The sequence below is a fragment of the Grammomys surdaster genome, unplaced genomic scaffold (genome assembly GCF_004785775.1).
Source record: "Grammomys surdaster isolate TR1022 unplaced genomic scaffold, NIH_TR_1.0 136, whole genome shotgun sequence".
In the NCBI taxonomy this organism is placed as follows: Eukaryota; Metazoa; Chordata; class Mammalia; order Rodentia; family Muridae; genus Grammomys; species Grammomys surdaster.
The window spans coordinates 14,904,109-14,918,129 of record NW_021604594.1 but is presented as its reverse complement, the minus strand read 5'-3'; the positions used below and the strand labels follow the sequence as shown (position 1 = coordinate 14,918,129).

General features: G+C 46.1%; 1 protein-coding gene across 1 annotated transcript in view; it reads right to left on the bottom strand.

Annotated features, from left to right (window-relative positions):
* Lrp2 (LDL receptor related protein 2) overlaps nt 1–9,522 on the bottom strand; it is a 160,544-nt gene extending 151,022 nt beyond the window's left edge. Inside the window, exon 1 of the mRNA XM_028762987.1 lies at nt 9,444–9,522. Within this exon, the coding sequence (XP_028618820.1) occupies nt 9,444–9,522 (79 nt within the window). The remainder of the gene's footprint in view (nt 1–9,443) is intronic.
* Between the last annotated feature and the right edge of the window lie 4,499 nt (nt 9,523–14,021).

Here is a 14,021-nt window from a genome sequence, read left to right as displayed (position 1 = left end):
CAGAAAGAAAGAAAGAAAGAAAGAAAGAAAGAAAGAAAGAAAGGAAGGAAGGAAGGAAGGAAGGAAGGAAGGAAGGAAGGAAGGAAGGAAGGAAGGAAGGAAGGAAGGAAGGAAGAAAAAGACCGGTTTGCATGTATGAGGCATGAGGCACCGGGTTCGGTTCCCGGCATCTCCAAGTGGTTTCTTTGCCAGGCGGTGGTGGCGCATGCCTTTAATCCCAGCACTTGGGAGGCAGAGGCAGGTGGATTTCTGAGTTCGAGCCTGGTCTACAGAGTGAGTTCCAGGACAGCCAGAGCTACACAGAGAAACCCTGTCTCGGAAAACCTAAAAAAAAAAAAAAAAAAAAAAAAGGATCTGGCGCCTGGACTCTCACCAGAACTCCACTCCAGGAGCCAGGAAAGACTCCATTGTTTTAGTTAGTGTGGGTTGGGTGTTCTATTTGTTTCTTTAAACAGAAAGTGTTTGCTACACCCTTCCTGACATCAGAATTAAAACAATGTAGAAGTCCATCCTAGCTATTTTTCTTCTCCCCTTTACTAAGGTTAAAATGTAGCCAGTAGTGACATATTCCAGATAAAATACCCATTCAACTGTATCATCAGGCCTAATAATTCACACCTGTAATCCCTGTACCCATTGACTGAGGTATGGGTGCCAAGAATTCAAGGCCAGCCTGAATGGGCTACATAATGGGTTCCAGGCCAGCCTGGACCACAGGATGAAATCCTGTCTCAAAAAAAAACCAAAAAAGTATTTGGGTATGGTAATATACATCTTCAATCCTAGCACTTGGCAGATAAAGGCAAGAGGTCAGGAGTTCAAGGCTATCCTGGGCTAACATGAAACCCTTTTTTAAAAATGCCATTGGTCATGGTCGTGCAAATTAATCTCAGCACCCAGAAAGCAGAGGCAAGTCAGCCTGTTCGATGTGATGAGTTTCAGGACAGCCGGAACTACACAGAGAAAACCTGTCTCAATTTTTTCTATAATTTACCCACATCTCAAACACAGCCCCTTCCGATCTCTCCTCCCAGACTCACATAAACCCCTCCTCCACCACTCCCTCGTGGGTACTGTCCTACACATCAAGCCGCAGCAGAATTGAGTACATCTTCTCTCACTGAGACCTGACAAAAGCAGGCTAGCTAGGAGAAAGGGATCCAAAGGCAGGCAACAGAGTCAGAGACAGCCCTGCTCCAGTTTGGTAGGGGACAGACATGAACACCAAGTTGTACATCTGCTACAAATGAGTAGGGCCGTCAAGGTCTAGCCCCTATGAACATTAGCCATAACGTACAGACTAACCATGCTACAAGCCAGACGCAAAAAAACTAAGTAACAAGAAAGGCCCAAGGGAGGAAGCTTGAATCTCACTCAGAAGGGGAAAATCTACAGAGATGGAAGGAGTGAGGGAAGTAGGATGGGGACCAGGTGTGGGGAGAGTGGTGGGAGAGGGCCGGGGGAGAAGGAAATCAGTGGAGGGCTTCTCTAGGACAAGCTGGAGACCTGGGGGTGGGGGGGGAAAGCACTATAATGGTGCCCCTAGCTGGAGACTGAAATGACCACCCCCTGAAGAGCCAGACTAGATTTCCAGTGAAGGGAGGGAAACACCAATCCACCCACAAAACCTTCAACCTAAAATTTGTCCTGCCTGCAAGATGTACAAGGATAAAGATGAGCAGAGATTGAAGGAATAGCCAATGACTGGTCCAACTTGAGACCCATCCCATGAGAGAGAGCCAACCCCGGAACACTATTAATGAAACTCAGCTCTGCTTGAAGACAGGAGCCTAGCCTAACTGTCTCCTGGGAGCCTTCATCCAGCAGCTGATGGAGGCAGATGCAGAGAGAACCAAAGCCAAACAACAGGTGGGGCTCGGGAATCTTGTAGAAGGTTAGGGCATAGGATGGGGGGGATCCAGAGGGGTCAAGAACACCACTAGAAGCTCTACAGAGCCAACTAACTTGGGCCCATGGATGCTCACAGTCAACAGTATTTAAGGACATGTAAGGGTTTCAGTATTCTTGTTAACATTTTTAAAAAAAAATCAAAATTGGGCCCAAAACACACGCAAGTGTTTGAAACGTATAAGACATTGTTTTTATATGAAGATTCAAGAAATTCTAACCTAACCGGATTGCTGTTATTCTCCATCTCTTTCAGGTTTCAGCACCAGTTGGACTCTCAGACAAGTACATGCACTTTCAAATCAGTAGCAAGCCATAAAAGCTTCTTTTCAAAGTTACGAGGAATCATCAAGTTACTGGCTGGCAGTACATATGCTTGAAAGAGCTCCAGTTATTGCTTACAAACTGGGATCCCAGAGATCCATAGCCAGTAAACAAGCCACCGTATCCATGGTAGCAGCGGCTTAACTTTTCAATGCACAGAATGGTAATTACATTTTCCTTCTTTCCTTCATTTCTCGCTGTTTTTTATATCCTCGAGCTCCAGTATGATCTGAGGGCTCATGAACAAACACACTGAGATTTCAGAGTGAAATCTACATATTGTCTTGCTGTCATTTTCTGGGAGAGACAGGTTTTACTGCTGTCCTTTTAATCACAGGCTACTATTGTACTTTAGGGATGAGAATATCTCCATTTTCTTAGCAACTGCTATAGAAATAAGATCTAAAAAGACTAACAAAAAAATTAAATTAAAATAAAAAATAAATAAATAAATAAAAGACTAACAAAGTAACCATCAACATAAAGTGCATTTATTTGGGAAGAAAACAAAAATTTCTACCATTTATGGAACAAGTCCCTGACATGTACTAGGGGCTCCTTCATACACACTAAGGTGTATATGCTGTCTCCACAGAGATCTTAACCTGTTTCCAGATGCTTCTCTTTCCCATCATCCTGATCAAGAGCTTGGAAAAGGGGCCAGGTCCTAGACTCATAAACAAATGAAGTAAACTAGAAAAAACTTCATAGTAAGATGAAGTCCTACAGTGGACTGAAGAATCCCACGCTCTAATCTCGACATTCATCCTCCCAGACTTTCCTCTCTTCTCCAAATAAGAATTTAGGGCCAGGTGGTGGCACACCCCTTTAATCTCAGCACAGAGCAAGTTCCGGGACAGCCAGGGAAATATAGGGAAACGAGAGAGAGAGAGAGAGAGAGAGAGAGAGAGAGAGAGAGGGGGGGGGAGAGAGAGGGAGAGAGAGAGAGACTTTAAATAAAGTATCTATAAATTCTTCTTTCCCTCATTCTAAACTTGAAAAGTGGGGTTGGGGTTGTGGCTGTATGGTAGAGTCCTTGTCTTGCACTCATGGGCCCATAGATTTATCTTTGGTATGGCCATGAAAGCAATAATGATAATAACAATTTTAAAAGTTGCAACATGATTCCAGGCACATAGAATGTTTCTAATACTTTCCTCCTTTCAGCTCATTGAATTAGCTTGGGACTGCCAGTTCTTTAGAGATTTCCATGTCTTTCCAATCTGTCTTCACATACAAAATGAAAATAGCGTCATTAACCGATTTTGTCTGATAAGGTTTTATATCTGATTTGCAGTTCAGACTGTGGTCACCATTGTCTTCACAGCCCCACCCCAATCTTTCTCTAAGGCCCACACTTTGCAGAGCCTGGGACCAAGTATGTAGCTGAGCCTAACCTATGAGAATACTTCTACCCCTGAGGAAGGTGATTAATTTGTCTAATAAGCTTACAATTGAGCAAAGCCATTGAAATGCAACTGTTAATGATTTCTGTTTCCCTATGGAAATGACATGATAGGATGCAGCTCCAAAGCCAGTGAGTCATTTTACACCAAGTGAACATGTCTGAAAATGGAGTCACCTCAGGATTAGAAGAGAAAACAAAACTGGTATGACACAGGGAGTGGTTTATAGAAGGTCGAACTAAATGAAATTGCCAATGTTTGGTTATTTCTTTGGATATACCAAGATAAATGGAAACTTCATATAAATGAGACAAATGTCTGTGTGCTTTTCACTTAAGGATCTCAGCTTCCCATGACTTCAGTCAGTTTAACACAGGTTTCTATCCATACAATTCCTGAATAATTTGTGAAGTTGTTATTTACAGCCAACATTATAAGTTTTATTGATTTGTTTTGGTAGTGAATCAAACCCAAGGCTTTTGGGTGTGCAACCCAATGTCCTACCAAGTTACTTAGCTGTAAAACCAAATTCTATTTTGAAAAATATTAATGCTGATGGACACTGTCTGCAAGCTATTCTCACTCATTGCCTAATTTACTCTATACAACCGTTTTAGGAAGTGGATGTGAGCCCATTTTACAGGCAAGAAAATTGACTCATGGCACCTCAAGCAGTTACACTGCATTTCCTGGGTAATAAGGAAAGAAAAGTGGGGTTCAAACTAAGAGTCTTAATCCAAAATCTCAAACATTGCCAACTTCTTTTCCTGGACCTCTATAGAACATCAGGCACAAAAGCAAACTTGGCATTTCAAAACAAACCACTACTAATCGTTCTCAAAGAGAAATCCAAAACCGACACTGAAGCACATCAAATCTTCCTTAAACCAGAAAGGTCCCGGAGGGGCAACCAGTTGGAGTACGTTTTAAACATCCAGACTCCTCGCTGGCTGCCACATCCCCAGTACACTATGGGCTTGGAAAGCTGATCATGGTAGCAGCTTCTTTTATTTCTTGCAGACCATAAAGTTAACATGAAAACCGTTCTGATTATGAGAGCTCCTTCAACCTCATGTTCTCCATTCCAGAGCAGAGCTTTGTATTAGTCATACTCGGAAGCCCTCTGCCTGCCCCAGTTGACGGTAAAAATAGAAGATGGTCTCCCGTAGCCCAGGCTGACTCGGAATTCCCTATATAGCTAATATATAGGAAGATTATATGCTAGACAAAAACTCATGGTCGCATTGCCTCCACCTCCCAGATTCTAGGATTAAAAGAATACTCCAGATGGGAGTAGTGACCTTTAATCCCAGCAGTTGAGCGGCAGAAGCAGGTGGATCTGTGGATCTGTGAGTTCGTGGCCAGCCTGGTCTACAAAGTGAGTTCCAGGACAGTCAAAGATGTTACACAGAGAAATCCTGTCTTTGGGGGGAAAAAGACAAACTCCAACGTATGTCCTTCATCCCCGCACAGAGGCATGTATGTGCTACAGCCCGACCAAGGCTACATAGTGAGAATTTGTCTCAAAAAAAGCAAAAACAAAAGACTGTCCCACACTTGGCTCCCCTCAGCTTTGAATTCAGTTATTTGTGTGCTGGGGGTACATAGAGTTCAGAAGTAGAACAATGCCTAACATGCACCAGGCCCAAGGTTTGATCCCTAGAACTACAATGAATGAAAAAAAAATGAACATTTCCTGAGCACCCGATAATGTCTTGTTACCCTATGGTAGCTAATAAGACTTAATGGCCAAAGCCAATGACAATGTTTTTCTCGTACTAGAAAATAACTAGGTTCTTGGTTTCAACATTTTTAAATATAATTAAAAATTTGCTAAAAATGTTTTAAACTTCAGTGGGGTTTTTTTGTTTGTTTTTGTTTTTTTGTTTTTGTTTTTCGAGACAGGGTTTCTCTGTGTAGCCAGCCCTGGCTGTCCTGGAACTCACTCTGTAGACCAGGCTGGCCTCGAAACTCAGAAATCCACCTGCCTCTGCCTCCCAAGTGCTGGGATTAAAGACGTGTGCCACCACCGCCCGGCTAAACTTCAGTGTTCTTAAGGTGCTTATCTAGAGACAATGATTAGCCAGAGCCTAATCATTACCTTGTCTATTAACCAGGACCTAGGAATTATCTTGTCTAAGTCTAAAACTTCAGTTCTGTATCAGTCTGCACTGCAAAATCCAGAGTGGCAGGAGTGTGCACTAATAGTACAAGAATTTTAAAAAATGGATCTGATGATGTACCAGGCACTGGTGTGAAATAAGTTCTAGACCAAGCTAGAAGCTCCAGTACTGAAGGCCTATTTGGCCTGCCAGGCTTGTATGGTGATGGTTCTCAACCTGTGGGCCGCGACCCCTCGGAGGAATTAAATGATTCTCTCACCAGGGTCGCATATCAGCTATCCTCCATATCAGATATATTTACATTGCTGTCTATAACTCTGCATGGCAAAGTTACAATTATGAAGTAGAAACAATGACAGTTTTATGGTTTGGGGGTCACTACCACATGAGGAACTGTATGAGAATCACAGCATCGGGAAAGTTGAGAGCCATTGCTCTATGGCCTGACTGGCACATCCAATCTCGTTAAAGTTTGCCAAGGTCATCTACTTGTTATTCTTTACTTCACCTGATAAGTGTGGATCACCTGAAAGGAATCTAAAAGTCTCAACCGAGGGTGGGAACATCTGAAAAAGGAGATAAGCACAGAGAAACTGACTTCATCTGGTCTCTATCACCAGTACATACCCTCAGGCCAGGAATTGACCGCCATTCTTTCAGGCTTTTCAGGACCTCCCTCCACCCTGCTGGGTTAACCACCAACAGTATAAAACAATGCACACGCTTAGATACTCAGGTTCCCTCCAGCTCTAAAACCTTTTCCATCAAATCGAGATGACTGAAAAGAGTTGAGGCAGAACCCAGTTATAGACAGAGAGAATTCCAAGCATAGGAATAGAAAGCCACTCTGGAATAGATACAACTGCAAACAAGGTTGCAGAGACCGAAGTTAGAACAAGAAAAGGAAAAAAAAAATGTAGCCTACTTATTACAGGTTCCACTCAAGGCATGTATGATCATCACAGGAGTTCAAACTCTTAAAGGCATAACCAAATTGATTTGGACTAAAGAATTTAAAGTGGGGAGCAGATTGTTTAATAAATAAATAAATAATAAATAAATAAAAAGGAAAGAAAAAAATCACTTCAAAACACATTCTAAGCCAGGCGGTGGTGGCGCACATCTTTAATCCCAGCACTTGGGAGGCAGAGGCAGGCGGATTTCTGAGTTCGAGGCCAGCCTGGTCTACAGAGTGAGTTCCAGGACAGCCAGGGCCACACAGAGAAACCCTGTCTTGAAAAAAAACAAACAAAAAAAGAACAGTAGTTTATTTTCACCATTTCCTTTATACTGGGCTAAGTATTTTACATAATTTACCTTTCCATGGTAAACCATAAATCTTCTGAGAAGTTCTCTTACTGTATCAATTTTGTAGTTAAAAACTTGGGTGTTTTGCCAGGTATGGCAGCTCACTCTTCAGTCATGACTCAAGAAGCTGAGACCGGAAGATCACAAACAGCCTGAGTCATAACTTCAGGCCAGCCTGTGCTACACATGGAGGCCCTGGCTTATAAAAAAAAATAATCATAATGATCAAAAAGCAAGACAAGACTAAAAATGATGAGACTTGGGTTCTAGTTTGGAAGCCAGAAGAATGCCCAGGTGGGTGCATGCCATTAATCCCAGCACTCAGGAGGCAGAGGCAGGCAGATCTGAGTTCCAACCTAATCTACAGAGCAAGTTCCAGGACAGCCAGGGCTACAAAGAAGCCCTGCATTCAAAATAAAATCAATCAATAAAAACCGCCTGAAGAACATATACATGAGTGTATGCATGTATGTATGTATGCATGCATGCATGTATGTATGTATGTTCCCTCGGCCATATGCTAGGTGATTATTGCCTTATCTGCTAAAAACTTGAAAAATGCCTCCCAGTTTTTTTTCATAATTCACATGGATAAGAACTTAGGGAAATCTAGGTACGTGGTGTTTGGTGACACCAAAACAGGGAGAAGAATGTGTGTTCCGGTGGTAAAGGGACATCAGCACAAGAACTAAGCAACCTTTCCTTCCAGACAGGGACAAAAAATGCACACTTAAACCCTAGGGCTATATTTAGCGCATGATATATAACCCGAAGCACTGTGAATTCTCCCTAACACACACACACACACACACACACACACACACACACACACAATATAATATAATATTAAATCCCTTTTCTGTGTTTCCAATACTTTAGAAAGGTGTTTAAAGGAAGAACTGTTAGACATCTTCTCTTGCCGCCCACCCCTCCTTTTCGAAAGATTTTTGCAAGCCTGGTGCATTTGTTGGCGCTTCCAAACTTCCCAGGAAGTCTGAGATGGGTGCTGCCTGGAGCTGCTGTATAATTCCTTACTTGATTCCCTCTAAGGAGCTTATGCTAAGAATTGAGGAAAGAAAGCAGATTAACCATTTGAATACATGCCACGGCCCATCCACAAGCCCTCCCCTCTCTCCTCTATAAATGGGGGCTTCCATAGTCTTCACCCATCAACCCCAATATGTGATCTGGGGAAATCAATTTATTGCTTTGACTAATCCTGCAACAATAGGGGTTTCATTTTTATTGTAGGGCAATTAAGTTGTCCGACGGGAAAGAGCGGGAGGGGAAAGGGGGACTGGCCCATCCCCACAGACAGATTAGTCCCTGCGGTGGCAGCAGCGTCCGTTCTGTCTGTCTGGTGGTCGGTCACACGCAGCTCCAGGCTGCTACCTAGCAACGAAAGCCAGGGAGAGAGCGGGTTCTCCTCGCCTCTCTCTCTCTCTCTCTCTCTCTCTCTCTCTCTCTCTCTCTCTCCCTCCCTTCCTCCCTCCCTCCCTCCTTCCCTCCTCTCTCCCTCCCTCCCTCCCTCCCTCCTTCCTCACTTTACTCTCCCGTCCTCTTCATTCCTTTCAACTTGTCTTTCATTTTCTTCTCTTATAGTTTTCTATTCTAAATAATTTTCCCCCTTTCCCCTCTCTCTCTCACTGCTGTTTTGCGGAAGAAGAAGAAGGAGAGAAGAAAAAAAAACCTAACTCCTGGACAACTTGAAAAAGTTTGTAGCCACATTAGAAACTTTTGCATTCCAGCCCCAAAACTCAGGCGCAGCTAACCAGCTCCATTCATCAACACAAAAGCACCCGCTCGGCGTAGGAAAAGGGAAAGCCTTCAAGAAAGTACTCTAGTGTATCAGCCGCTCCCTCTGCCAATCCCACCTCCCGGCCTTATCTGGACTCGTAAACGATCGGTATCATGAGATGCGGTCTCATGGGGGTCACCGCGGGACAGAGTTTCGCCACTGATGGAGGGAGGCTCTGGCCGGCGGCCCCGGGCGCGCGTTGGAATCAGATCTCCCGCGCTGGCCGGACGCTGCAGGTGGAAAGCTGCGCTGGGAGCAGCGAGGAGGACCGCCCCGCCTCAGCCAGAAGAGAGCTGCAGACCCACGCGGGAGACCCTCGTTCTCCGGGTTCCAGCCTGAAAACCGTTGGGGAATCAGGACTAATTCCCGTGGGAACAAAGGCACGATCGCCGTGGGACGAGCTGTCACCGAAGCCGGTGCGACCGCGTTCCCCAACCAGTAGAAGAGCGGCGCTGCAGTCGTCATTCCTGGGGTCACCGGAGCGCTCAGCCGGAGCAGCCCCGCAGCCGCCCACCCTCGCTCCGGTTCCGCTCGGCAGCGACTAGGGTGGCGCAGGGCGGGCAGGTGGTCGCTTACCTTGGCCACTGACTGGCGCCAGGCAGGCGGCGATGGCCAGCAGCAGCATCCATGCCGCCGCCGCGGCCCCGCGCTCCATCGCGGAGACAGCCCCGGGCCTCGCCGTTCCTTCCCCGGGAGGTGGGCGCGCGTCGCAGCGAGCACAGGCAGGTTACTCCGCTCGGGAACAGGAGTCTTGCTCAGCACCAGCCGCTGGCTCCTAGAGGCAGAAAGCCGGCCCCGACGCCTGAGGCATCCCGTTTTCTACCCGCGCCAGTCCCCACCCTCCAGACGGTGCATAAAGCCCTCTAGACCAGACCGCCCCGGAACTAGCATGAGGGAATCCAGTGGGCCAGGCCCCCTGCTGCCCGGCCCGCCCCCTGCACTTTGCGACTCTGGGAGGAGTGGGCACTCGAACACTTGCGCGATAGCACATGCACACTCCACACGCGCGCACGCTTGTGCATGCTCTCAACCCAGGAGCACAAGCTCTGGGAACACAAAACCGCCTCACACGCTGGCGAGCGCACACCCCTCGCTCGCACAAGCACACATAGAAGGTCCTATTCAATCACTGACAATAATCGCTGCTGCTCACACTCGAGCGAGGGCTTGTCCTCGCCACTCACTCAGAGGGATGGCTAGACGGGCAACGAAGAAATCTGCCAGGGACACAAAATATAGAATTTTATCTCCAGGGGAAAGGAATGAAGAAAGGGGGGAGTCGAGAGCAGGGACTAAAAAGAAAAATAAAAGATGAAAAGGGAAAGAAACGCAAGAGATGAGGAAAGGGGCAAGGAAAGGGGAAGATGAAGAGAGAAGAAAAGAAAGAGGTGAGGGTGTGTTGGTGTAGGTCTTTCATCCCAACCCTTGGGAGACAGAGGCAGGTGGATATCTGTGAGTTTGAGGCCAACCTGGTCCACGGAGTGAGTTCCAGAACAGCCAGGGCTATAGAGAGAACCTGTCTCAAAAAGAAGGAAGAGAAGGAGGGAAAGAGGGAGGAAGGGAGAGAGGGAGGGAGGGAGGGAGGGAGGGAGGGAGGGCCAGGGAAAGGTTGGACTGAGCCAAGACGCCTGACCTCGGTGCCTCGGCTTGAACTCGCTAAGCTCCCTCGGGCCCTCCTCCCCATGACAGGGTGCAGGCTACTCAGATGGGGTAGCTTGTATTTTTACAGTCAGAGAGGAGATACTATCATTGCTGTGGAGGCGATAACTATCTAGCCCCTCGAGCGTCAGGTGTCAGTCACGCCAGACAGCGTCTCCGATAGTTCCGTTCATCTTGAAACAAAACTTGGGGGAAGGGTTGTTTTCTCCGTAATGTCTGTAATGAGAGAAACACTAGGAATTCGGGGGAACTCCACGGTTTCCCTCGGGGGGACACACTGGACTTGTTAACTGAGACACAACCCTCTTAAAAGGGTGGACCTGACGGAGCCCTTCAGGCCATAGTCCTCAGATCCGCAGTACTGAGACTAACCAGCCGGTGCAACTGGTTGCGCTAGGAGCCCCACTGGAGGATGGGGCTGTTTCTCAGCCGCAGTTCATCCCAGAATCTTCTGCCCCAGCAGCTGCAGCAAGTCCGTAGAGCCCTGATCCAAGAAGTCATTTTCCTCAGGCAAAGGGCTGTGATGTAGGAAGGCGGCTATCCACATGGTGACAGAGCAGGGTTCCTCCGCCTTCCCTCCCTGGAGCGACTGCCTGCCAGTCACTGCCTTCCTTTCCTCCCCTCTGTATAGTCTGGACCTCTGCTAACCACAACAGCTTGTGTAGCGTGGCTTAGGTTGGCAAGCCTTGAGGATGGAGACAAATTGGGTGTTGCTTTTGGAAGACAAATCCAGGTACTGAAAACTTAAGACTTAAAACCAGCAGGTTTGTGAAACAACGTCTGGACTGGGAAACTAAAGTTAGATGTTTTGGCCAAAGTTCCCTACTCTGCGGCACCCAAGAGGAGGGAGGATTGGGGACCCCAGGGAGGAGGGTTGGTGTGAAAAGGAGACGACAGGTGGGGATTGCTGGGTGGGTGCGATGCTGCTCTCTAGTCTCAGTTTGTGATTTATGACGGTCTCAGAATGACGGTACAAGACCGCACTGGGGTCATGAAGGTTAGAAGCCTTCCAGGGCCAGGCTGCATGGTCGTCCCGCGTCCCTGCACCCCCCAGTTGCAGAGAGCCTCGACCTGCGCCTGGGAGGCACGTAGTGCGTGTGTGTGTGTGTGTGTGTGTGTGTGTGTGTGTGTGTGTGTGTGTGTGTGTGTCCTTTCACAGTGGCGGTCCAGGGATCCAAACATTCCTTTAGGCACTGAAGGGTTCTTCTCATTGTTGCTGCCTTTGTGCTCCAGTGTTGCCAACTTACCGGAATTCCAGACGTGGTTGCACAGCAGGGCTCAGGCTGACCACACTAGCCAGCCGCATTTGTGTAGGGGACCACGCAGCGTTAATCCCACAGTATGGCAGAAAGGGGAGGGGGACATAAGGCGGTGTGGATGGGGGATGAGTAACAGCATGGTTCATCCTTCCTCACACGTTTCCAATTTAAAAAAAAAAAAAAACAACTATCCCAACGCAATCCCAAATTTTCGGCCCTAATAAAAGTCCTGTGACACACGTTTATCTCGGGTATTTATTCCTAAGGATGCTTGTGGCTAGATTTGGAGAATTACACCACCTATGGACCAGTTTACTATGGGAACGCCCACAGTAATTCAGTTGTGGTGTAAGCCAGCATCACATCACTCCCTCCTGATGCAAAAATGTAGTTTGTTTTCTATTTCTCTCTCCATGTATGTATATGGACTTTACAGAGCACTCTTCTGGAACAGGGTAGGGTAAACTGGTCAAAAGTAAACGTTACTCAGTACATCTATCCCAGCTGGTTTCCTTGATATACATTTTTTGTTATCTCTATTATTTTATTCATTCATCTCAATATCAAATTATTAGAAATATCTCTAAGTATTTGCTCCTACTGTAAACCTACTGGGTAAAATCCAACTTCTATTGCTAAGAATCCAACCCAGCATTTTCTCCTGCAAGCTACTCACCCAACTGCCCACTGGACAGCTCCAGTTTAAACGCCACAGGACACAGCCTGAGGTGTAAGCTCCAGGACTTCAGTAAGGGGCATCTCTATCAACCCCAGGCCACCCGAGAAATCTAAACTTCCTGCTTCTCACAGCCAAATGCAACAGATCCTGAAATCCCACTCACTTCCTCCATGACATTGTCCTAGTCCCCAACCTCTCACCTGCACTGTAGCCAGAACCTTGATGTGCCCCTTTCTCTCTACTCTTCCTACCTGTCTTCATCAGGAAAGAACTGCTTTTTTAACAGCAACAACTGTCATATGTATGTTTATTTATTTCTTGGGAGAGGGATGCATGCAGATGTCACAGAATAAGTCAGAGGGCAATTTGTGAAGTGGGTTCTCTCCTTCCATCACGTGGGTTCTGTGGACCAAACTTGGATTGTCAAGTTTTGTGGCAAGCACGTTTACCTGTTGATCCATCTATCTGGCCTCTATTATTATTATTATTATTATTATTATTTACTATTGATTACTTTGTTTTGTTTTTGAGACAGAGCCTCATGTACCCATGCTGTTCTCACCGTGTAGCTTACATAACAGTCCAGCCATACAGACGACTCTGGGAGAGGAATTGGAAAGACAGTAAGAATCAGAAGACCAAGAAGTTGGCTGTGAGATCTTGTCTTCTAAAAATGACAGGGAAGCAACACCGAGATACCCCAACAATAGGCATACCTAAACAGAAGCCAAACAGTGCCAATTCCATAGACAAGCTGTCGTGGAAGGGAGCAATGTCACAAGCTCATACCCCTAGACAAAGGACTACAAGCAACTAAAGACTTCCGAGAGAGGGAAAACTAGTCACCTCTGGGGATGAGCCCACTGACTGATTATCCAAGTCCAAAAGGTCAGCCCTGAAAACATATTCATAAGAGCAACACTAAAGAGACTTGGCAGGTTGTATTTATGTGTTTATGCACTTATAGAGATATGTAAGGATAACAATTAAAGAAGATGCCATGAATTTGAAAGGGAGCCAGGGAGGGAGGAAAGGGAAGAGAGAACTTAATGTAACTATATTTTAATTTTTGAAATGTTTAAATATATCTTTTAAAGTACTATCTACTTCCCCAACCATGTAGACAATACTAAGGAACCTTGCACAGAGCCAGAGTTTTTCAGAGTTGACTAACTTCATGGCACCAGATTCTAATTTCTAACCGGGGTCTCCTTACAACACAGTGAGAAGTTAGGGACCAAAAGTAGAAATGTAGCTCTTGGAAAAAAAAAAAAAAGAAAGAAAGAATCCATCAAGGTGGAGAATAGGAGTAGGAGTGAGGCTTATTGGTAAAACAGAACACTTAGCACACCTAAAGCCCTGGGTTCAATCCCTGATGCCAAAAGAAGAAAAACAAAATCCAGAGAGATATCAGAGGAGATTGAATTTGGTGCAATAGGCCTGTGATCCCAGCTCGCTCTTGAGAAATAAATGTAAAGGGCTAACTAGAAGTTTGAACCCAGTCTGGTCAATATATTAAGTGCCAGGCCAGCACCTCATGTCAAGATCCTGTCTAAA